The sequence below is a fragment of the Microtus ochrogaster genome, chromosome 19 (genome assembly GCF_000317375.1).
Source record: "Microtus ochrogaster isolate Prairie Vole_2 chromosome 19, MicOch1.0, whole genome shotgun sequence".
In the NCBI taxonomy this organism is placed as follows: domain Eukaryota; kingdom Metazoa; phylum Chordata; class Mammalia; order Rodentia; family Cricetidae; genus Microtus; species Microtus ochrogaster.
Genome location: NC_022021.1, coordinates 23062242 through 23085128, shown reverse-complemented (window position 1 = coordinate 23085128; position 22887 = coordinate 23062242). Strand labels below are relative to the sequence as shown.

The following is a 22887-nucleotide window of genomic DNA, read 5'->3' as shown; positions in this document are numbered from 1 at the left end:
TTTAGAGAGACATCTGCCATATTTCAAAGAAATATGGAGAGGGATAGAGCAGGACGGTTGATGGCCTCTGTACTCATATGCACACACCCCCTACCCTCACACACCCCAGTGGCAAAGGCAACAGCAAGTTTAGAGATTGTCTGTGGTGCATGCCTGTAATGCAGCCAGCCACGTAGGAAGCCAAGGCAAGAGGATTGCAAACTTCAAAGAATCTCAGTAACATCTCGGCAGCAGCTATATCACTGAGCTGAATTCCCAGCCCTGATAAAAAGAAGAAAAATTGAAAAGACATGAGTTTGGATAGTTAAGATTGCTACTGTTTTCTTTTTTCTCCTTACATGTGTCAATATTAAAAGTATCTTAGGAATAATGTTCTTCTTCTGATTTTCACAGTGGTTGGGTTTTCAGTGGGGCCTGCAATAATTAGTGTTTCTGCCGTGCAGTAGGAAAGGCTATGAACGTCCTTTCTGCTTGTCCGTCTGCCTGTGACATGGCAGTGTGTAGTCTTGGCCTAAAGTGAGCACTGATCTGAGAAAGGCGGAGACGTGCCCTCTGATGGAACTAAGAGAAACTAGCCCTTCCCATGTCCTCAGACCCTGTTTACCTTCCGAGTCGTTTCTCCAGGCGGCTCTTACTTGCTTTTCCAGGTAGATCTGTAGAGTTTCTTGTTTGGAATTTTTATTTATTTATTTTTGCCCTCAGTGAAAATCCTGTGCTCTACCAAATATAATTGGTATACACATAGTTGTTACATTGTTTAGTCTTTTGAGGGGAAGTCTATGGATATAAACTTTCATAATAAAAAGTCACTGCCTTGATTATTGATTAACTAAACCAAAGGCACACCTAGAACCCTGGTATTAAAGCAAACTGAAACACCGGTAACAGACCTGCCCTAAACGAGTCCTCAAGTGTTTTCCATTTAGTTCCTGCCCTTTTTCATAATCATGGTGAAGATATCTGAAAAAAAACCAAAAAATTTTCTGCCACATCAAATAATCAGTTTTTCCTGCTTCTCTTTTTTCCAGATCTTTTTCTTCTCCTAGTAAGGAGATGATAGGATAGAGCTCTGTTAAGTGGTTAGTGGCACGTGCACAGAACCGGACTAAAGTCATTGCTGTCATCCAGGACTGCATAGAAAGTTCTTCTGTTCTAAGAATATGCAGTCCTAAGAGGCACGCAACTGAGCTTTGGGACATAATTTTGAAAGCCTTTGTGTTTCCTTGCAGGGCACTGCAATATCGAGCTGATGTGTCCTGCCTCTGGAAGCTCGCTGGGGATGCCTGCACCAGCCTGCATGCTGTTTCACCATCTAAAGTGCATGTTCATGTCCTAGGAGTCCTCCTCGGTCAGCAGGGAGGAAGAGAAGTACTAAAGAAAGATGAGCTCCTGCATCTTGGAGGAAGGTGATTTACGGAGAACACCAGTCATTGCCTTAGAGTTGAATTAGAACAGTATATTCTAAAAGCATCCTTACCATTCATTTTTATTGTTCTGCAGGTGTTATGGTCGTGCGTTAAAGTTGATGTCTACATCTAATACATGGTGTGATCTTGGAATTAATTATTACCGCCAAGCACAGCATTTGGCAGAGACAGGCAACAGCACGGATGGTCTTACAGAGCTACTGGAGAAATCTGTGCATGTACAAGAAATTTCCTACGAAATTAAAAACACAGTGATTTTATGAAAGATGCTATTGATAAACATTTTGTTTTAACATTAAACCACATTTTATTTATTTATGCTGATATGGAAGAAATAAAAATTTAATCTACTTTAACTTCTTTTCAGTGTCTGAAAAAGGCTGTGAGACTGGACAGCAATAATCACTTATACTGGAATGCTCTTGGTGTGATTGCATGTCACCATGGTAAGAACTGACCAACACTTACTTTATTTTACAAGATACTTGTTTTCAGGCAGCAAAGTTTAGTTACTTTAAGTTCTGTATGTTTCAGGTATTGGAAATTATGCCCTTGCTCAGCACTGTTTTATCAAATCAATCCAGGCAGAACAAATTGTAAGTGTTCCCTGTGTCTATAAAAAGAACTGCAAAATTCAGTGTATTAATTTTCTTTTAAAATTAGTTCATCTAATTTGTGTGTGTGGAAGCATGAGTGAGCGCGGTGTGCATGTGCTATAGAGTGCCTGTGGTCTCACTTCCACCGTGTTGAGGCAGGCTCTCTCTCACTTTAGAATGATCATATTTATTTATTGTATTGCGTGTGTGCGCACGTGTGAATGTGCATACATGTATATGGTTGTCAGGATTACTTTGAGGAGTTTAGTTTATTCTTTGCCAATTTCATACATGTACATAATGTGTCTGGTTCTCTTCCCCCTCGCTCTGATCCCTTCATCTCCCCAGCAGTCCCCTCCCACTATGTTGTGATTTTTTTTTTAATTGAACTACTGAGTTTAATTTGGATTGCCTGCCTGAGAATAGCTATGGGGTTACCAGTAGCCACACCATTGAAGAAAAAGAACTCCCCATTCTCCATTAGCCTCTTAGCTAGGTGTGGAGCCTGGTGAGCTCCTCCCTGAGCCTCACAGCTCCTGTGGCGGGTACCATGCCTGCTCAAGTTCATGAATGCAGCAGTGGACAGTGTTGTTGAGAAGGCCGAGCCCTCCTCCCATCCCCCAGCTCTTACGTTCTTTCTGTCTGTCTTCTGAGGTCTCCTGAGCTCGGGGGGGTATGATACAGATGTCCAGTGTGCATTAAGTGCTGCATAATGCAGAAAGAAGCTTTTCCCAATGAGGCCTATTTTTAATATATCTTTTAGAATGCTGCTGCCTGGACCAACTTAGGCGTGCTCTACCTTGCAACTGAAAACATTGAGGTATCGTTATCAGTTTCAGTATATTAAAAAGTATAAAAAATAGAAAGTGTTCAATTTTGTGGAGAACTGTTTTATGTATTATCTGTCCAGTATGTCAAATATGCCAGTTGATTGATGGCATTTGTTTTATTATGTTGAGTATTGAATACCTAAAATTCATTTTTTCTTCCATGCAACTACTGGTTTTATATCTGTGTATACTTTCTTCTTCTCTGAGATAGCGAAGACTTCTGTGTAGCCCACACTAGGCTTGAGCTCACTCTGAAGTAGCCATCTTCTTACTTCAGGTTCCTTATGTAGTTTTTATAGATGAAAACAGTTCTCTTATTTGGCAAATTTATAAATATAAGAGAAGTTCTTTGAGTGCATTGTTTAGTCTTGATGAGTGAAGGTAAGAGAGATAATTAGTATATTTTTAATATCTTAAATTTAACCTTTGCTATTGTGATTTAGATAATGGCTTCAACAAATATTATTGCCTTTAAACATCCCAGTGGAATTCCTTCCAACTGAGCAGCCGGAACCTAGCACCTGGGATCCTGTTGCTGGGCCACATTTGGGAAGTCTCCACAAGTCTAGACAGAGGAGCCACATCTTCACTGTTTCTTGGTTTAGTCAGTGTGCTGGATCTTATCGTTTGACCAAAAACTTCCCTGTTTTTGAGAGTACATTAATTGCTCACTGCAAAAATGTTCAGCTTTGGATGATTGTAAATAGACTGAAAGAAATTCTTAGATTAGATCTGAAGGTCTGTGAGGTATTGTAGCTGCAGCTCAGGATAGTGTACACGCTTAGTGTTCAAGGCCCAGGCCAAAGTGTACACGCTTAGTGTGCAAGGCCCAGGCTAAAGGTGTAGATGGAGACTGGCTTGCTTTCCCGCTGCCCAGACCCGAATAATCACACAGAAACTATATGAATTACAACACTGTTTGGCCAATGGCTCAAGCATACTTCTAGTTAGTTCCTGTATCTTAAATTAAACCATTTCTATTAATCTCTATATTGTTACTAGGCTGTGGCTTACCAGTGCTGGCATGTTACTCCTTTGGCAGCTACATGACTCTGCCTACTCTCTTTATATCTCTGTTTGGACTTCCTGCCTGGCTTTACTCTGCCTTGCCATAGGCCAAAGCACTTTTATTCATCAACCAATAAAAGCAAAACATATGCAGAAGGACTCCCACATCATAACATGTACACACTTAGACTGAGCATCAGGACTGCTGGGTCCAACAGTTGCTCAAGAGCTTCCTTCTTTCCTTACACCACACGGGTTATCCTGAAACAGCGGAAAGCAGCATGGGCTAAGGTGCTTTTGCTGTTGTTTCTTTTAAAGCAGGGAGCAGATGAGCTTATGGTTCAAGAGAGGTGTCTTTAATAGTTTGTGAATGATTCTTATAGAATTGTGTTTTTAACTTCTCTTTCTCCAGCAGCAGGGCCATAGTTCCAGCTGCATTGGTTGTGAGTTCTTATTCCTTCTAAAAAGGGGAATAGATTCAGACTTATTTAATCATTACTTTCACACGTAGTTAGCATTATTTAAAAGTTCTGCTGCAGCCTCGGTGATAGAAACCTATAGAATAATTTGCAGGGTGCCAGAGCTCTTAATTTGTAGGGAAATCTGTTGCACACAGCATTATTCTAAGACTGTAGCTAAAAGATTGTATCCAGGTATTATTAATTGTGGCTAAACAATGAAATTTTTAATTTATATATATTTATGATATGTTTGACTTCCCTTCTTTTACGCTTTTTAAACAGTTGAAGTCTATGCAATTGCTTGATGTGGTATTTTCTCGCTTTTTTTTTTGCCTAGCAAGCTCATGAAGCTTTCAAAATGGCTCAGTCCCTTGATCCGTCTTATTTACTGTGCTGGATTGGACAAGTAAGATAACAGTTATTAATAAACATCAATATAAAGTAGCCTCATATTAATGATAATAATGATAACATTACATGTATCATTTGAAAACTTACTGCATGCTGGTCATTGTGCTTAGGTCTTTGCAAGGAATATTTTAGTTAATTTGTTATCAGTCCTTTGAGGTGTGACTATTGTTGTACTCTTTTTAGAGATGTAGAAATTTAAGTTAAGACATCCTAAATATTTTGTCACCGCTGGTAGTGGTTAAACTTTGAATTCTATGAATCTGATTATTACTTTGCCTAAAACATAAACCTAGAACTCTTATTAAACTTCCATTTGCAAAGACAGTATGTATTTACAAAGATCATTTTGGCTATTATTGTTTTGTAATTTTCTATAAAGTCTTTATATTGGGTTGTACACTTCTGAGTGTTTCTCTGTAACCATGTTTAGATTTTGTACTGCCAGATAGCATCGGGTTAATTGTTACTAGTCTGTGTCTGATACTGATTATTTTACTAGTCATATCATCTGAAAACTGAATGCCTTGGCTAGTTGAGAATATCAATGAATTGCTAAGTGGTTCAGCAGCAATAGGAGCATGTGTCAGAAAAGCATCAGTCACAGATTATGTCTCACTGTGCTTGGTGTCTCAGTGTAATTCAAGGTATCTGGTGGTGCAAGCAGAGATAACCCAGCAACTTCCTGTCCTCTAGGTACAGGGGCGCATGGAAGCAGGGCATCCACGCTGTGTCAGTTTTTAGACAGAGAGCACCAGCCTGCATTTCTGCCGGATGTCAGAATCTTATGACGAGACTGTTCAGCGTACTTTGTTAGGAAAAGTTAGGTTAGGGAAAACTGTCATAGTTACCTCTATGTAAAATGTTTTCTGTTTTGAAAGTATTTTGTTCTTAATAGTAATTATCTCAGGTCACAACTCACAGACATAGTTTAAACTAGAATCACTGGAAGTGAAACTTAACTTTGCTTTGAAGCATGGCTCGTAAATCTTCCCTTCTTCCAGAACTGTTTATTTAACATTTTTATTTCTTTTAAATTAATTAAAACCTTTAAAAATCCTTTTAATAGGCTCTCATTGCAGAGACAGTTGGAAGTTATGACACCATGGATCTCTTCAGACACACTACAGAGCTCAGTATGCATGTAAGAATCCTAATGTTCTTGAGAATTCAATGGGAAAATATTATCCTTGCTAAGAAAATGTGTAGAGACTGGGAGTAGTGATGCTTGGGAGATAGAGGCAGGAGGATCAGGAGTTTAAGGTCAGCTAAAAAGCTCTTGCTTTTACTGTTATCTTAGAAGCAGATAAATTCTCTTTATACAGAACTTGTTTTCGTCTTCAGTGTTCAAACTGATGAAAAATGACAATGAGATTGCACATTTTATTTATGTATTTTTATGTGTATGGGTGTTTTGTCTGCATGTATGTCTGTGCACCAAGTATGTGCCTGGTGTCCATGGTGCCAGAAGGGGGCATTGGAGCTCTTGGGACTGAAGTCACAGTCAGACAGATGTGAGCTATCATATGGGTGATGGGAATTGGGTCTGGGTCTTCTGGAAGAGCAGGCAGTGCTTTTAACTATTGAGCTGTGTGTCTCTCCAGTCTTCCCCATTGAGATTTAGTACATGTAATAAGAGTCTTGTGGAAGAGAGATTGAGACCACAAGAAAAAAATAGACATGAGGTGAAGAATAGTTTTAGTTGATAATCTGGACTCTGAAAAGACTTGAGTTCATTTGGTTTTACCTGTGGGAATGGTCTGAGAGGGGAACAAGCCCATCTGGCAAGCCTTTTGTTTTCTGCTCTTGGTTGTGTTTGATTCTACTCAAGGATTACAGAAGTGATTTTAAATTGATCTCAACAGGTTGTATTGTTTTTGTTAAAGGTACTTAAAGAAGACTAGGTTGTGACACTATTGTTATTGGAATATTTTATTTTTTGTTTTAATGAAATACTTATTATTTTAAGTTTACTTTGTTTTTTCAAGACTGAAGGAGCCATAGGTTATGCATATTGGGTTTGTACAACATTACAAGACAAAAGCAACAGAGAAACGGAGCTCTACAGGTATAACATCCTCCAGATGAACGCTGTCCCTGCAGCACAGGGTGTTCTGTGTAAATACGTGGGTAAGATACCTATTGCATGTGGCAAAATATCAGACTATTGAAATGTGTAAATACATTGTAAATACCTGTCATATATGGTGCAATGTCAGACTCCTCAAACGATGTGATTTTGCTTAATTCACCCATCTCATTTAGGTGTCAGTGTTCTTTCAGATGCTAATTTACCTTTCTGTTGCTACTTGGGAGGAGTGCAATGTTTAAATCAAAGTAATGGCTCTGCAAGAGTGATTAAACTCACTTTATTACTTTCTGAGTCAAGATTTCCTTGTAATAATGGGAGTGTGTTAAAGGTTAATGGCTTTGAGTTGTTGCTGCAGTGATTCCTCTGTATACTTTCATTTCAGTTTGTGGGCCAGGTATTTTATTTCCCTTAAGTTGTGTTTTATTTCTGGGAAGAGAAGTCACAATTCCAAGGTTGTATAGTTAGGAGAATTAGATAAGATAATGTATGTGAGATGCCAGACCCATCCCTGGTGACTTCAACCTCTCCTATTTACTCTTGATTATCTTGGAAGATATCCCCAAAATACATTTACATTTAGAAAACTGACAGAATAGTAAAGTTTATTAGCTTTCCCTGGTAATAATTTCCTGTCTTTTAAAATAAAACCACCACTGAGTCTTTCTCTCTGCCTCACTACATAGTAGTCAGTATTGAGTCCTTGGTATGAATTTTAGGTTTCTTACCTGTGGGGTTTGCTGGTTTGAGAAGGACAGAGTCTGAGGCCGAGTTCTTGCCTGGGGTAGTCACTAAAGAAACCAGCAGCTGATTAACATGAAGTAGAAATGGTTTGGCCCAAGTCAGTATTTGTCAGTTCTCGTGTACATTTAGTCTGAGCTGAAGGTGATGAGTTTATTGGCATCAGCTTTGTGACTAATATAAAGTTGCAACAACCTGAATTTTTTTATAAATATTAGTACTAGTTTTTACCTAGTTAACAATTTCAAATAGTTTTACTTAAAACAGTTTTTCGTTTCTTTATTTTAAACCAAACTTGAAAAAAATAAGATATATTAAGATAAAGCAAAAACCATCACATCAGGATTGGACAAGGCAACTCAACCGAAGGAAAAGAGCCCCAAGAGCAGGCACAAGAATCAGAAACCCAGTCATTCATACACTTGGGAGTTCCATGAGAAAATACTAAGCTAACAGCTATGCTATATACCCAGAAGACCTGGTGCAGACCTGTAGGCCCTGTGCTTGCTGCTTCAGTCTCTGTGGTTCATATGAACCTTGCTTAGCTGATTCAGAGGGCCTTGTTCTCCTGGTGTCCTCCACCCCCTGTGGCTTTTACACTCTTTCTGCTTCTGCGGGGTCCCTGAGCTCTGAGAGGAGGGATTTGATAGAGTCATCCCATTTAGAAATGCATGTTCCAAAGACTTAAAGAAAACATGTTTAAACTGTAAGCTATAGCTAGAAGCCACATCTACTTTATCTTTAATATTATTCAGTGATTTAGAAGAATTATCAAATTATCACTGGTATATTCAAGATAAATTAGGCCATTCTTAATAGTACCATTAATCTCAGGAGGTAACCCCCTGCTTTGAGTTACTGAAACAAAAAGAATTTAATTATTATTTTGTTTACCTAGTCAGCATACACATACAAACTAGAGATATTTGTGAATTTCCAGAAAGGATTCAGAATTATGCTCCAGCTTTCACGATGTTGGGTTATTTAAACGAACATCTGCAGCTGAGAAGAGAAGCCGCAGAGGCATACCAAAGGTGGGTTGTGCTTGGTGGACCTCACTCATGGTGGGGTCAGGATACTACAAAGTCTGCTCTTGGGACAGAAGAACTATGTGATTTTCACTCCATTACCTGTCCTCATGGTGAAAGGTGAAAAGATGACTTCTACATTTTCAGCCATAATTTGAGTTCCATTGATAGTGGGTGGGGAACAGAAGAGGGCAGAAAATAAAACCTCATAGATTCTATTTTAGAAAAATCCATCCCCTATAGTCAGACAAGAAACAACATGAATATTTGCTTGACTTACCTTATTATCTTCTATATACTTATTCCTGGCCAGTAAATGTTTGTTGGATGCTATGTGCCAAGCAATGTCCTTGACATGAGAAGTTTATCAGGGAATTACAATAGACTGAGGCCCTGTTCTCATGGAACTCCTCAATACAAGATACTCAATAAGCAAATAGTATTTGGTTGCTAAGTGTTGCTAAGAAAGAGTGAGAGTAGAAGATGCATTTCAGACAGAGTGAGAGCAAGTACTCACACACAAGTAGTTTGCCGTATTTAACAAACAAAATCCCAGTGCACTAGAGTGGAGTCATATCCTGGGGACTGGTTGGAAATGAGAGCAGCTAGCTTTTTCTCTATACACTAATGCTAGGTGAGTAGGAGAACAACTGTTGATCTCCTGAGTAACTACTAAAAGAATGGTTTTAAGAGTTGATATCTAACTTTAAGGCACACCACTCCTTCAAATGTGACTATTTAGAAGATGTCTGGTCAGGTGTAAAGAAGTGTCCCAAATACTTAATTGTGGATTGCCATGTACTTCAAAGGAGTAACCACTAGATGGTACTAGAGCTTACATAGTGGAGTTATTTTTCCAGGTGATGGAGGAGGGGTTATTAAAAAACCAGTTTTCTTCTTAGATTGTCAATAAACTTAGATAAATAAAATGTAGAATATAATAGTTAACCAAGATAACTTAAGGTGTTCGCTACCTCAGGCTTAAAGTGACCAGCCACAACCACAAAAAAGATATGTCCTGACCACAGCAGCTGCCCTGTATGTTCTGATTTGCTTCTTGAAACATAAATAGTACATAAATTTAAGCAGAAGTATTGTTTTTAATTTCTGTAAAATTTTTACCTTTTTATTGATTTTTTTGTGGATTTCACATCGTACACCCCAATCACACTCAACTCCCAGTCCCTTCGCATCTGCCCTCTGCCCTTGTAACAGCGTCTACAAAATAAATAAATAAATAAATAAAGACAACAAACAAAACAAAAAATTTCACTGTGGAAGCTGTAGTGTGTCCCAGTGTGTCAAGCAGATAGTCTTTTCTTGCAAATGTTCTTCAAGGCCTCTGGCTTCTGCTGCGCTGTCACTACCGGAACCTCTCTGGGCCTCACTCCTCGTAGATATCCTGTTGGTACCTTCCTGCAGCATTGGCTCTGCAGGACCCGTCCCTTCAATGTTCCAACAGTTTATAGATGGGGTGGATGTTGGGGTGGGGCAGCTCATAGCCCTGGTTCTGGGCCCAAGTGACACCTGGGTTGGTCAGCCTGCCAGCTCTCCCTCTTCCTCACCACTGGACGAGTTCTCCAGCACTGCCCAGGTTAGCTCACCCAATGCCCCAGTCAGCAAGAGGCAGAACCGGTTTTGCTCTCACTCCCGTCAGGACACCTCGGGAGCACTTTTATGCTTCTGGAGCTAATTATTTTTTTGTCCAACATCTAGTAGATAAAAAGTCTTTCCTAGATATTTCACCTGGAAGATATCTTTAAAGAGAAAAGAAAGAAACCATTAAAAAGAGCTCTTAGCTTTTAGGACGTTTCCCTCCCTGCCTATAGAGAACACAGTGGGAGAAGAAAATGTTGACTTAGCTCTTGGTAGATGTATTCTGAGTCTAGAGGCACTGCTCTTCTTCTCCCTGAACACATCGTCTTTTAGTATTCCCTTGTAGACAGCGCAAAGCACACGAAAGCATTGAATTTTATGTCTTCCTGCATAAATATTTTCAAGAGTGTCAAAATACAACATTGATTTGGCCATTGCCTATGTTCAGATTATAAATTTTAGAATATTTACAATCTAGATACAATAATTAATGGTTTTACTAATGAAAAATAAGATTATTTTTATTGACAACTTAAAAATTAAATATATCTAAGTGCCTTTGTGCTATCAAGTTACTGGAACATGAATAAGTTGCATGACCAGCATTGGCTGATTAGTAGAACTGAAAGAAAAGACTATAAATCCCTGGATTTGCCCGAGGAGGACTGAGTAAAACAAAATATTGCACATAGAACATTTCAAAACCTTGTCCTGTTTTTTTAAAGGGCGGCTGAGCTGTTACATCCCACAGAAGACCAAGACACTTACACTGTTACACTGAGAAACTGGGGCAGATTGCTATGGTAAGGCTGTTGTCTTCTCATTAATTCTGTGACTCTGTAGACTGGTGTCTAGAGCCCTGGGATAGACCCAAGGGCCAGAATGTGTTAACATTTCTATACCCTTAAAATCTAGCCTGAGTGTGCCTGGTGAAGAGTGAAATTAGAACCGCTGGTTTACGGGCTAGATATAGAGGTTTGGGAGAGAGGCTGTAGTTTACTAGAATCCCAGTTAACTAGCTGGGGAGTTGGATTTATTCTGATTAGTGATGGAATGTTGTGGTCTAGGAGCTTCTTTGAAACATATTAAAAACTTTAGTACAGTAAAGAATGAACTTCCCTTCTAGTCTCTATGTCTTCTGACCAGAAAGATAGGCAGACTAGTTGTTGTGGAGGGTGGGAGCAAAGCCAGAGTACAGATACATACGAAGAACGGTTTTGACTCACACAGTGATTCCTTAGGTTGCCCTAAACTTGAATGGTTAAACATTTAACTGCAGCTTGGTATTATACAGTCTCTACATCTTTAGGGACCTACACATGAGGCATGAGGTAGCCAGTTCTTCTTCCCTGTTATTGCTGTAATTCAATCAAGTCCATTGATGGGGAAATATTACTACTCTGATCGCCTGTTAACTCTTTTAAACTTACACTAGTAGTTGTTTCTGTTGAAGCAGAGAATACCTAGAGTAAAAGGTACTGCAGCATGTCTTCTTAGGTTTGACATTTCATATAGAGTAAATACTTTTGAAGAAAATTGTACTTTTTATAGAAAATTGGCCATCTGTTTTCTTTTTAAAAAAGAGATTTATTTATTTTTATTTCAAGTGTATGTGAGCATATCTGTCTGTATGTATGTGCAATATGTGTGTGCCTGATGTCCACAGTTGCCAGAAAAGGTGTTGCGCTCCTGCAGCCTGACTCAGTGCATAGTACCGAGTTACCTAATACAGTAGGCACAGGCTTGTGTCCTCTGTAAGAGCAGTATATACTTTAATCACTGAGCCCCCCACCCCCCAGCCCCTTTTCTGTTTTATTAGGCAGTATCTTGAACACGGAGGTATATGGTAAATAATAAACTATAGTGTGTAGTATAGTTGTGAAGTCACAACTCACATATAACACATTACAGTCCTTTCACTTCCTTCATGTCTGCATGTCAAGGGGACATCCATAACACTGAAGGCCCCTACTCTACACATTACTGAAAAGAGTCTTCATTTAAAGAAATAAATATGCGCATATTTACAATCTGTTTGCATCAAAGGCTAGTCTTTCAAAATTAAAACTTAATTTCGTATTTTTCATCTTTATAAAACTAGTATTAGAGGCAAAAGTTGTATGTGGCGGGGTGGTGGTGGCGCACGCCTTTAATCCCAGCACTCGGGAGGCAGAGGCAGGCGGATCTCTGTGAGTTCTAGGCCAGCCTGGACTACAAGAGCTAGTCCCAGGACAGGCTCCAAAACCACAGAGAAACCCTGTCTCGACAAAAACAAAAACAAAACAAAACAAAACAAAAAAAAGTTGTTTGTGTTTTTAACTTATAGCTTCAGAGATTAAAATTCTTTTTAAAAACATATTTCAATAACATTTATAAAAACTTTTTGAATTACAGTGATAAATACCACAAACAAGAATCTCAGAAATATTTATTTAGATAACAATTGGGGCTAGATAGATGGCCCAGCATCTGTGAGTGCTTGCTGCTTTACCAGAAGTCCTGGGTTTAGTTCTCAGCACCCATGGTAGGCAGCTCTCAACCAGTGTAATTCTAGCTCTCAAGAATCTGATCTTCTTTCTGACCTCTACTGGCACCCACATACATGTGACATAGACTCAGCCAGACACGCATATGCATAAATTAAAGACATCTTTAGATGATGGCAGCTGAGATCATGTGACTTCATTGTAAGATAAGCAGCTGTTTTGCTATTAGGACCCTCATGTTGCTTTTCTTACTATATATGGAAGCATAGAATAGTAAAATTTTTTCTGTGGACTTTTATTGTGCCTATGTTCCATCCAAACAACTCACGCAATTGTAAATAGTTTACAGAAAGTTTTTGCTCTTGGCTAAATATTTTATCACTTAATGGAAATTATAGAGCCATATTCTTAGGATAATATTTAATTTAACTAACATAGTAAGCTTAAAAAATTAGAATTTTTTCATAAAAGCCAGCCTAAAATTATTCTGATAACTTGGGATTAAGTAAATTTTGTTAAAAAACAATAAATTTAAGGACATTTTGAGTTTAGCAGAGCTAGTCATTTTCACATATAATTTAAGAGAAAAAAAACAATAACCAAAAAGCGTGAAGCTAAATCATTCTGGTGTACTCTACTTATGGTGTGCCTTCTGTTTCAAATCTTTTCAAAAACTTGAGAATTAATATATTTTATTTGCTAAATTACTATAAAAGGGACATTAGGTAAGTCATTAAAAGTAGTTGAGTGAATATGTCTGTATATGTTCACAAAATCAAGATTAATATTTTTATCTTAAAAGTAAGTTGTGCTCACTTCTTAGCTCCATTGGTGAATATGACAGAGCTGTGCAAGCCTTTGAGTCGACGCCCCTTGAGGAACTAGAGGACATCATAGGGTTTGCATTGGCCTTGTTCATGAAGAGACGGTATAAAGAGAGCAACAAAGGTAAGTACCACTGCTTGAGGCTTTGCAGAAAAATATAGTATTGGGATTGTGACGGGATTGCAATACGTTACTAATTAGTTGAAAATTTAAAAATGTGATATGTCCAAATGCATGTATGCCAGTTCAAAATTGTGTGGCTGATGTCCTTGGAGGCCAGAAGAGGGCATTGGATCCCCTGAAACTTGAGTTACATAGTTGTGAGCTGCTGAGTGAGTGCTGGGGATTGAACCTGGATCCTCTGGAAGGACAGCCACTTCCCAGCCTTGGGATTGCAGAATTTACTAAAATATGAGTGGGAGTTGGGAGCTGTAATAGGTATTATTTATGTGTCATCTCTTTAGTGTGCTGTGATGATGAGTACTCCTTATGAACAATTTGAACTGAACATCCATTGTCCATTTGAGGAGGCTAAGGCACAGGCTTAGTGGTGGGTATGTAGCTTAACATTTGAAAGCAGTTAATTACTATTCTGTATGCTCAAATGAAAACTTTTGATAAGTGACTTCTACGACTTTTGTTATTAGTAGATTTTTATTTCTCCGAAAGTTTTAACTGGGGACATTCTGATATGTATGAGCTCCACTACTGTGTGTGCAGTGCACTTAAACGTTATCTGCTTGGTGAAGGGGATGGTCTGCACTGGGAATGTGATTCTACATCGGTGTTTCCAAGTCTCCTTTCCTACTTAAGGTGACTTGGACCTCACGGTGTATTCTGTAGGCAGAAGATGGGGTTGTCCCTCACCATCATAAAAGCACCCTCAGGGTCATCTTGAAATAGCGAAGCCATGGTCGGGTTTATTCTGTCTGCTTGAAAAGAAGAGAACAAGGACAGTAGAATTTTGTTTAGATCTTCCTTGAAAAGTGGGATTAGGAAGGGGAAAGTGGCCCATTTTGTTAATTCAAATTTCTTTTGTATTTTGCTTGATGTTCCCTTCCTCTATATACTAGCCTATGAGAGAGCCTTGACCGTTGTGAAATCAGAGCAAGACAAAGCTCATGTCTTGACAGCCATGGCAATAACAGAATACAAACAAGGACAAATGGATGCAGCCAAGTCATTGCTTTTCAAATGGTATGTACAGCTGCTTTACCACCTGGACAGCAGGTCCTTATGTGTGAGAAGAGATTTGAACAAGGAACTTTTAAGTGAACGGAAGGAATTGAAATGACCTTGTTTGAAATTGACAGTCATGGGTGGAGTTGAGTACCATTGCTTAGCTCATAGCTTTGTGTCTGTCTAATACTGCTCATTTGTTTTCGAGAACAAGTGGCCATGTGGACCACAAACAATGACAGAAATTGTAAACTGACTTGCTGTTTGGTTGTTCGCGTTCTCAGAGAGCTCTTCCTCCTCCCTTCCTTCCTGCTCAAGTTAACCTGAGAACAAGTTTATTTAAAGCCCATCTTTAAAGATACCTGTAGAACTTACATACTTCTAGTTTCAGAACAAGTTAAAATGAGAGCCTGTGATCATGTGTAGTACTTGGTAACTTCTTAAGGCCTGTTTGTTTTGTTTTAAAAGTTGGCTGTAATCCCTCCAGGAACAGTAGATGATTAATCCAGGCTATTGCCAGTGAGGTTTATTGGTGTTTTGAATGGTGTAGATCCTCATAGGACAGACGGCCCCTTCCCATTGGAGGAAGCTTATTCTCCAGTCATTGCTTATTAATAGCAGAATCACTCATTTACTGTGACAAGCAAAAGATTGCCTTCATATCTTCCTCCTCAGCCTCAGAGTCATGAACTTGTGTTGCAATGGAAATCTCTTCCCTGGCGTGCTCTGTGCTTGGTTGTTTGATGAGCCATGATGAGAGAGACTCTTAGCTCCCACAGACACTAAGTGGAGTAGTTCTGACCCTGTAAGCAGTGCAGGAAAATGATAGGACCCTTCTGAAAATGCAGCCACCACAGCCCTCTGACATTGCTGGAAAGGCCAGAGAACCTTTGCTGTGGCCAGTCCTCCTGGCCCTAGCTCTCCTTTCTTCCTGGACTAAAGCATGCTAGGTCAGCGTCTGTGTTGAGGAGACCAGGGACTTACTCAGTCCCCAGCCAGCCAGCCTTTGGGGCCCTCTACCTGGCACTTCTAGCCTTTGCCTGGCTCTGCCATGGTTGGTGCTGCAGTGCTCCCTGGCAACGCTGGCCTACCACGAAGCAGCTGCCTCTGCCTTGGTTCAGGTGCTGGTGCTTCTCCTCTGCCATCTTCTACTTCCCATTAACAAAGTAGAATTTGATTTCAACTAAACATTTCACTAAAATTGTTCTCATTGGTTACTGAAAACTGAGACCCAAAGGGACCAGTTTCTGTTTGTTTCTAAGATTTAGACATGATGACATGGAATGAGATTAGTCAATTTGTGCTGTGAAAGGCTGATTCTATTTTGCTCCAGTCAGGTAGTTATTATCTTTGAATGTAAAAAAAATATATATATATTAAGCACAAAATTGGCTTATTTTGATAAATCTTTAAGTAAATAGCCTTTTGTATTAAATAAAAACTCTTACTAGATAGTAGACCACTGTACTAATGGCTAGCAGACTTCTAAATATATATTTATAGCTCTATTTTAAAGGAACCAATCATCGAAAGCCTGCAAGCACTGTGTGCCCTAGGGTTGGCAATGCAGGACGCCACACTGTCGAAAGCAGCTCTTAATGAGTTACTGAAGCACGTCAGACACAAGCAGGATTACCACAGGTGCCTTCTCACGGCGGCAGTGTGTGCACTGCAGGGCCGCAGCATGGCTGTGCAAAGACAGGCCGCTAAGGCTGTCCACAGGTGAGCCCTGAGTTGGGGGACAGATTATATCTGATGTGATTATGTTCAGCTTTTGTGCTTTATTGTGGATATAAAATGAAATACGCGTCTCTATTTGGAAATCGTATGTCATTTATTTTGGTGAGTTGATAAATTTTTCCTTTATTTTGGTGAAGCTCCACTTATTTTGACACAAAGGTCTGTAATTCCTTCATTTGTAATATGGTCAGCTCATTATCTGATATGTATCAATACAGACCATGTGGATGGATTTAGGAATTCTTAGTCACTTTAAGATTTGGAAATTCTATGGTGATTGAAAGTTTTGCTGGGTATAGCAGTCTGGACTGGCATCCATGGTCTCTCAAAAGAACAGTACTCAACTTCATATGGAAAAGGAAAAACCTAGGATAGCCAAAACAGTCCTGTATAATAAAAGAACTTCTGGAGGCATCACAATCCCTGACTTCAAACTCTACTACAGAGCTACAGTACTGAACAGCCTAGTATTGGCATAAAAACAGACAGGAGGACCAATGAAACCTAACTGAAGACCCGGATATTAATCCATACACCTTTGAACACCTGATTTTTGACAAAGAAGCAAAAAAAAAATGGAAAAAAGAAAGCATATTCAACAAATGGTGCTGGCATAACTGGATATCAGCATGTAGAAGGATGAAAATACATCCATACCTATCACCATGCACGAAACTCAGGTCCAAATGAATCAAAGACTCAACATAAAGACAGCCACACTGAACCTCATAGAAGAGAATGTGGAAAGTACACTTGAACACATTGGCACAGGAGAACACTTCCTAAATATAAACCCAGTAGCACAGACACTGAGAGAAACAATTAATAAATTGGACCTCCTGAAACTGAGAAGCTTCTGTAAAGCAAAGTTTATAGTCAACAAGACAAAATGAAGGCCTACAGAATAGGAAAAGATCTTCACCAACCCCACACCAGACAGAGGTCTGATCTCCAAAATATACAAAGAACTCAAGAAATTGGTCATCAAAAGAACAAATAATCCAATAAAAAAAATGGAGTACAGACCTAAAAAGAGAACTCTCAACAGAGGAATCTAAAATGGCTGAAAGACACTTAAGGAAATGTTCAACATCCTTAGTTATCAGAGAAATGCAAATCAAAACAACCCTGAGATTCCATCTTACACCTGTAAGAATGGCCAAGATCAAAAACACTGATGACATTGTGGGGTAAAGGGAACACTCCTGCATTGCTGCTGGGAGTCCAAGCTGATACAGCCCCTTTGGATATCAGTATGGTGATTTCTTAGAAAATTAGGAAACAACCCTCCTCAAGTCCCAGTAATACCACTTATGGGTGTATATCCAAAGATGCTTAATCATGCCACAAGGACATGTGCTCAACTATGTTCATAGCTGCATTGTTTGTCATAGCCAGAACCTGGAAACAACCTAAATACCTCTCAACTGAAGAATGGATAAGTAAAATGTGGTACATTTACATAATGGAGTACTACACAGCAGAAAAAAATAACGACATCTTGAAATTTGCCGGCAAATGGATGGATCTAGAAAACATCATTTTGAGTGAGGTAACCCTGACCCAGAAAGACAATTATCATAAGTACTCACTCATAAGTGGTTTTTAGATATAAAGCAAAGAAACCAGCCTACACATCACAATTCCAAAGAACCTAGACAACAAAGAGGACCCTAATAGAGACAGACATACATAGATATAATCTACATGGGAAATAGAAAAAGACAAGATCTCCTGAGTAAATTGGGAGCATGGGGACCATGGGAAAGTGTTGAAGGGGAGGGGAAAATCTGGGAGGGGGAGCAGAGAAGAATATAAAGATCAATAAAATCAATTAAAAAAAAACAAAAACAAACCAAAAAAGATTTGGAAATTAAGTTATTATTTAACAGAGGCAGACAGCTAGCCCTACATACAGAAGTACTGTCTCAGAGAGAAAGTTATCATATAACAGCAGCTCTGTTTTCATTTGTTGTGGCTTTGACTTCTGTCTTCATTTATTTATTCTTGTTAATAACCTTTGTTGTTTTGGTACATTAAATTTTTGTTATATTTATTCTTGTGTGGGTGAGTACACACATGCTATAATGTACACTTGTGAGATAGATAGGAGGGCAATTTGTGGGGGTCATTTCTTTCCTAACCATATGTTTTCTGTAGGGTTATGGGTTCTGAAAGATCAGTGGTTCTCAACTTGTGGGTTGTGACTCCTTTAGCTAACTACTAGCTCCAAAATGTTTACATTATCATTCATGACAGTAGCCAATTACAGTTATGAAGTAGCAATGAAAATAATTGTATGATTTGGGATCTCTATGACGTGAGAAATTGTATTAAATGGTTGCAGTATTAGGAAGGTTGAGGGCACAAACTCAGGTCAGAGTTAGGTGCCTTATCCCTTTGAGCCATCTCTCTTGTGAAATGAAAACATTTTAATATGAAGTTTATCCCATGTGTAGTATTTCCCGTAGGGTTACATCCTCCTGCTATATGATATGCCTTTGCATTTCTTTGTAGTCCTTTAAGCACACGTACTAATTTTTTTAAACTGTTCTTGTCTCATAATTTTGTGACCATGATATTGTTTTTTCTGCATGTTTTAAGAACATAAGAACTGTAGCATTTGTAGAAGACAGTATAGTATGTTTCCTAAAGTTTAAGATATGTTCAGTTAAATGTGGGCAATTAATATGAACTTGCGTAGGTGTCTAAAGGATTTTAAATTAAAATATTTGCTGTACTTGTCATGGTTAAAGTAGCCACCATCTTTTTTTAATGCAGTATCTGGCACCTTGTATTTTATTAATCAAAACTAATTATGGACCATATGGCTGTACCCAACGTTCTTTAAGCATATTGAGTCAGGACTAGTAGACATTCAAATCAATGTAGTGTTCTTTCTTGTCATAGGAGAGAAAAAGAACATTGTAATCCCATTTATTTCTCTTTTTTATTTTTCTAATTTAACTTTTTATCGATTCTTTCTGGATTTCTCCTGCATCTCCATCCCACTTATCTCCTTGTCCCTTTGTATCTACCCTCTGCCCTTGCAACCTCCCTCAGCCCCCAAGATAAAACAAAATAAAATTTAAAAAAGAAAAGAAAAATCTCATTGTGGAAGCTGTAGTGTAACACAGTGAGTCACACACTATCTCTTTAGTTGATACATTTTTTACTTGCAAGTGTTGATTGCAATGAGTGATCGGTCTGATTCTAGGCCTCTGACTTGTGCTATATCCTTGGTACTTGGGCCCTCAATGGGCTCCTCCTGGATACTCTGTTGTTTCCCTGTATCATGGAGATCCTGCATCTTTGAATGTGTGGATCAGACCCCTTCACGTGCTCCAGCAGATCATAGATGAGGTGGCTATTGGGGTGAGTCAACCCACAGCCCTGGTTCTGGGCCTGGGTGGTTTCTGGATTGGTCAGCCCACCAGCTCTCCCTCATTATCACCATCCTCTCCAGCACTGCCCCAGCCAGCTCATCCAATGACATAAGCAGCAAAGGGCTGGCCAATTCTCTTGCTCTCATGCTCTTGGGGCGAGCTCAGCCACACCTACACCTACACCTACTGTGTTGCCCACACCACCAGAGGCAGATGAGGGGCAAGGCCAGGTCTCTCAGATCTCTCATGCTTGTGTTCCTGGGATGACTTGCCCGTGTACCTGTCATCGGGGTCAGCAGTAACTCCTGTCTTTAAGTCTAACCTTTTCTTTGTTTTCTCTAGTAACCCAGCTGACCCAGCTCTTTGGTCTTTGCTGTCTCGAGTTGTTGCTCAGTACACTCAACGGAATGCAAAGGTGAGTAATGTCTAAAATTCTGCCAAGTAAAGTACCCTGTGTGTTAAATACATATATGCATGTGTGTATTTATGCAAGTGGATATATTTACGTTTATACACACACACACACACACACAACACTGAGAGAGCTGATTCACTATGTGACTCTGGTTGGCCTGTAGTTTTCTATGTAGACCAGGCTGGACTCACAAGACTTACAGAATCTTTGTACTTTGCCTTTTGAGTTCTGGGATTAAAGACATCAGGAATCACACCCACCTCAAGTATATATTTAAAATACAGCATTTTTCTAAAAAATAAATTAGTACGATGAAGAGAACCTCATCATTAAATCAAATCCTTGTTTACACAAGTACCGGACTGGGTACCCTTCTTGAGCGTATGAAACCGTTGTGAGTGCTATGGACACTGCACAGTAGGGGTCCCATTCTGGGTCACATTTTATAGGAATAAGTAACGTGCATTATAAATAAGCATTAGTGATTGTGGCTTTTTTTTCCAAAAGATAATTTTATTTAAAAATTATTTAGAGGTAGGATAATACAAGCACTTCTAATGTCTAAAAATCTCATTATAAGCATGAATTTATTGACATTTGGTAAAGAATTATATACTGTATTTTAGTCATGAGAAGAAGATATTTTCAGGTATCTATCTTATTAGTTTCTATTAATATTTTCTTTTTTGTTCACTTAAGTGGTTGGCAAACAGTGGCAGCAGCTAATTTGTTTTAAACACTTATTTAGTAATAATTCTGATATCTAAAGTAGATGTATTTATTTGGTCTGTTTGTTTGCTTTTGCTTTTCAAGATGGTTTCTTGGAGCCTGTCTTTGTAACTCCTGCTGTAGACCAGGCTGGCCTCAAACTCACAGAGATCCACCTGCCTCTGCATTCTGAGTGCTGGGATTAAAGACATGTGCCACCAAAGCCCAGCTTGTTAATGTGCTTTTATTGTTCCTTGTGCTTACTGATTTCACTCTAGATGGCTTTATTTCTTTCTTTTCCTGACTGTATCTTCTAGAACATTATTTGTAGACATAATTTGAACCTTAGGATTAAAATAGTTTTATATGAATGAATTTCTGTATCTTTTTGTTAGCCGTATTTATAACTTGGGATTCTGTATTAGCAAGACTATTCCTTGCCTGGGTCTCAAGTCACTTGTGAATGACCTGAGCATGCTATCCTTGAGAGGTTCAACATATTCTGAGGTTTCCTATATACACCCTCCTTGTGTGAGGCCTGGGCTTGTCCAGCTTACAGGTCAAGAGTGTGAGTCCTATATCGGGATCTACAAGTGACATGAATGATCTCTCAACTCATTCTGCATTTTTTATTCAGTTTGGGCCTGATAAATCTTTCATAGCTTCTCTTTATACCTTACTTTTAGGAATATGTTTCTAAAATATTTTATCCCAGTGTTGTTGAAATGTTAACACGCTGTTTGTTGACGTCACTAAGTGCAGGTGCTACAGCAGGGCGAGAGTCTCCCAGGGCATGTCTAGCCCCTGCTTCAGAGGCTCTGAGTAATAGAGTTCCAGCTCTTTCCAGGAGATGAATTGGCTGAGGCTAGTAACTCGTGGACACAGAGTGAAGCACTCATTATGCACAAGTTACTTTGCTACGCGTGGGTTTGCATTTGAATTAACAATGGTATGAAGTTTCTGTAGTTAGGGTTCAGGAAGCTTGAAACATTGAGGTTAATTTATGCAGATCACAGTTGTTGGTGGTGATGGTATTGAGTTCCAGCCACACTCTGGAATCATCCCTCTCTGCTATGTTACCTTTCTTTTTAATCCACCTTTGTTTTATATTAAATACTTCTAAAGCTTTAATTTAGCATTCTGTATTCGAAGAACAGTGTTGAAAACATTGCTGACAACACACTTGAAGTGAAATTCAAGGTGTAAAGTACCTGTGCTGAAAACCTTCTTTCTGCAATTGCTGCTGTTGTCTGTGAGACACCCTCACAGCCTAAGCTGCCCAGGAATTCACAATATAGCCCAATGTGGCCTTGAACTCCTGGCACTCTTTCTGCCTCAGCATTCTGAGTGCTGAGATTATAGGCATGAACCTTCATGCCTGGCAAAAATAATTCACTTTTTTCCTTAGGTAAAATGTTTAATTAATTGAATTTTAAATTTTTAGATTTCGAATTGACCTTCTCAAAGCTCGGATGCTGCATATTTTCTTATTTTCAGTATTGGAGCAGAAGCCTCATGGCATAAAGGCATTAGTGTTAGGGACTATGGGGGGGGTGTCTTAAGAAGCCTTTTTCATTTGTTTTTAATCACTGAAGGAAGTCAGGACAGGAACTCAAGTAGGAAAGGAACCTGGAGGCAGGAGCTGATGCAGAGGCCATGGAGGGGTGTTGTTTACTGGCTTGCTCCTTGTCACTTGCTCACCTTGCATTCTTATAGAACCCAGGACCACTAGCCCAAGGATGGGACCACCCACAATTGGACTGGGTTCTCTGACATCAATCACTAATTACGATGCTCCACCACCTAGTAGTAATGGCACACACCTTTAATCTCAGCACTTGGGCAGCAGAGGCAGGCAAATCTCCGTGGTCTACACAGTGAGTTCCAGGACAGCTAGGACTGTGACATAGCGAAAACCTGTGTCAAATAAGTAAGCAAGCAAACAAATAAACAAGTAAGTAAGT

At 39.2% G+C, this 22887-nt stretch overlaps 1 protein-coding gene across 4 annotated transcripts in view; it reads left to right on the top strand.

The window, feature by feature from the left end:
- Ttc37 (tetratricopeptide repeat domain 37) overlaps nt 1–22887 on the top strand; it is a 98583-nt gene that overhangs the window by 44073 nt on the left and 31623 nt on the right. For all 4 annotated transcript variants that reach the window (XM_005356551.3, XM_026783776.1, XM_026783778.1 and 1 more), the window contains 14 exons: nt 1230–1406; nt 1501–1645; nt 1795–1873; nt 1962–2023; nt 2787–2843; nt 4660–4728; nt 5800–5874; nt 6719–6860; nt 8501–8594; nt 10910–10987; nt 13494–13618; nt 14569–14692; nt 16178–16396; nt 20143–20215. In XM_005356551.3, the coding sequence (XP_005356608.1) occupies nt 1230–1406; nt 1501–1645; nt 1795–1873; nt 1962–2023; nt 2787–2843; nt 4660–4728; nt 5800–5874; nt 6719–6860; nt 8501–8594; nt 10910–10987; nt 13494–13618; nt 14569–14692; nt 16178–16396; nt 20143–20215 (1519 nt within the window). The remainder of the gene's footprint in view (nt 1–1229; nt 1407–1500; nt 1646–1794; nt 1874–1961; nt 2024–2786; nt 2844–4659; nt 4729–5799; nt 5875–6718; nt 6861–8500; nt 8595–10909; nt 10988–13493; nt 13619–14568; nt 14693–16177; nt 16397–20142; nt 20216–22887) is intronic.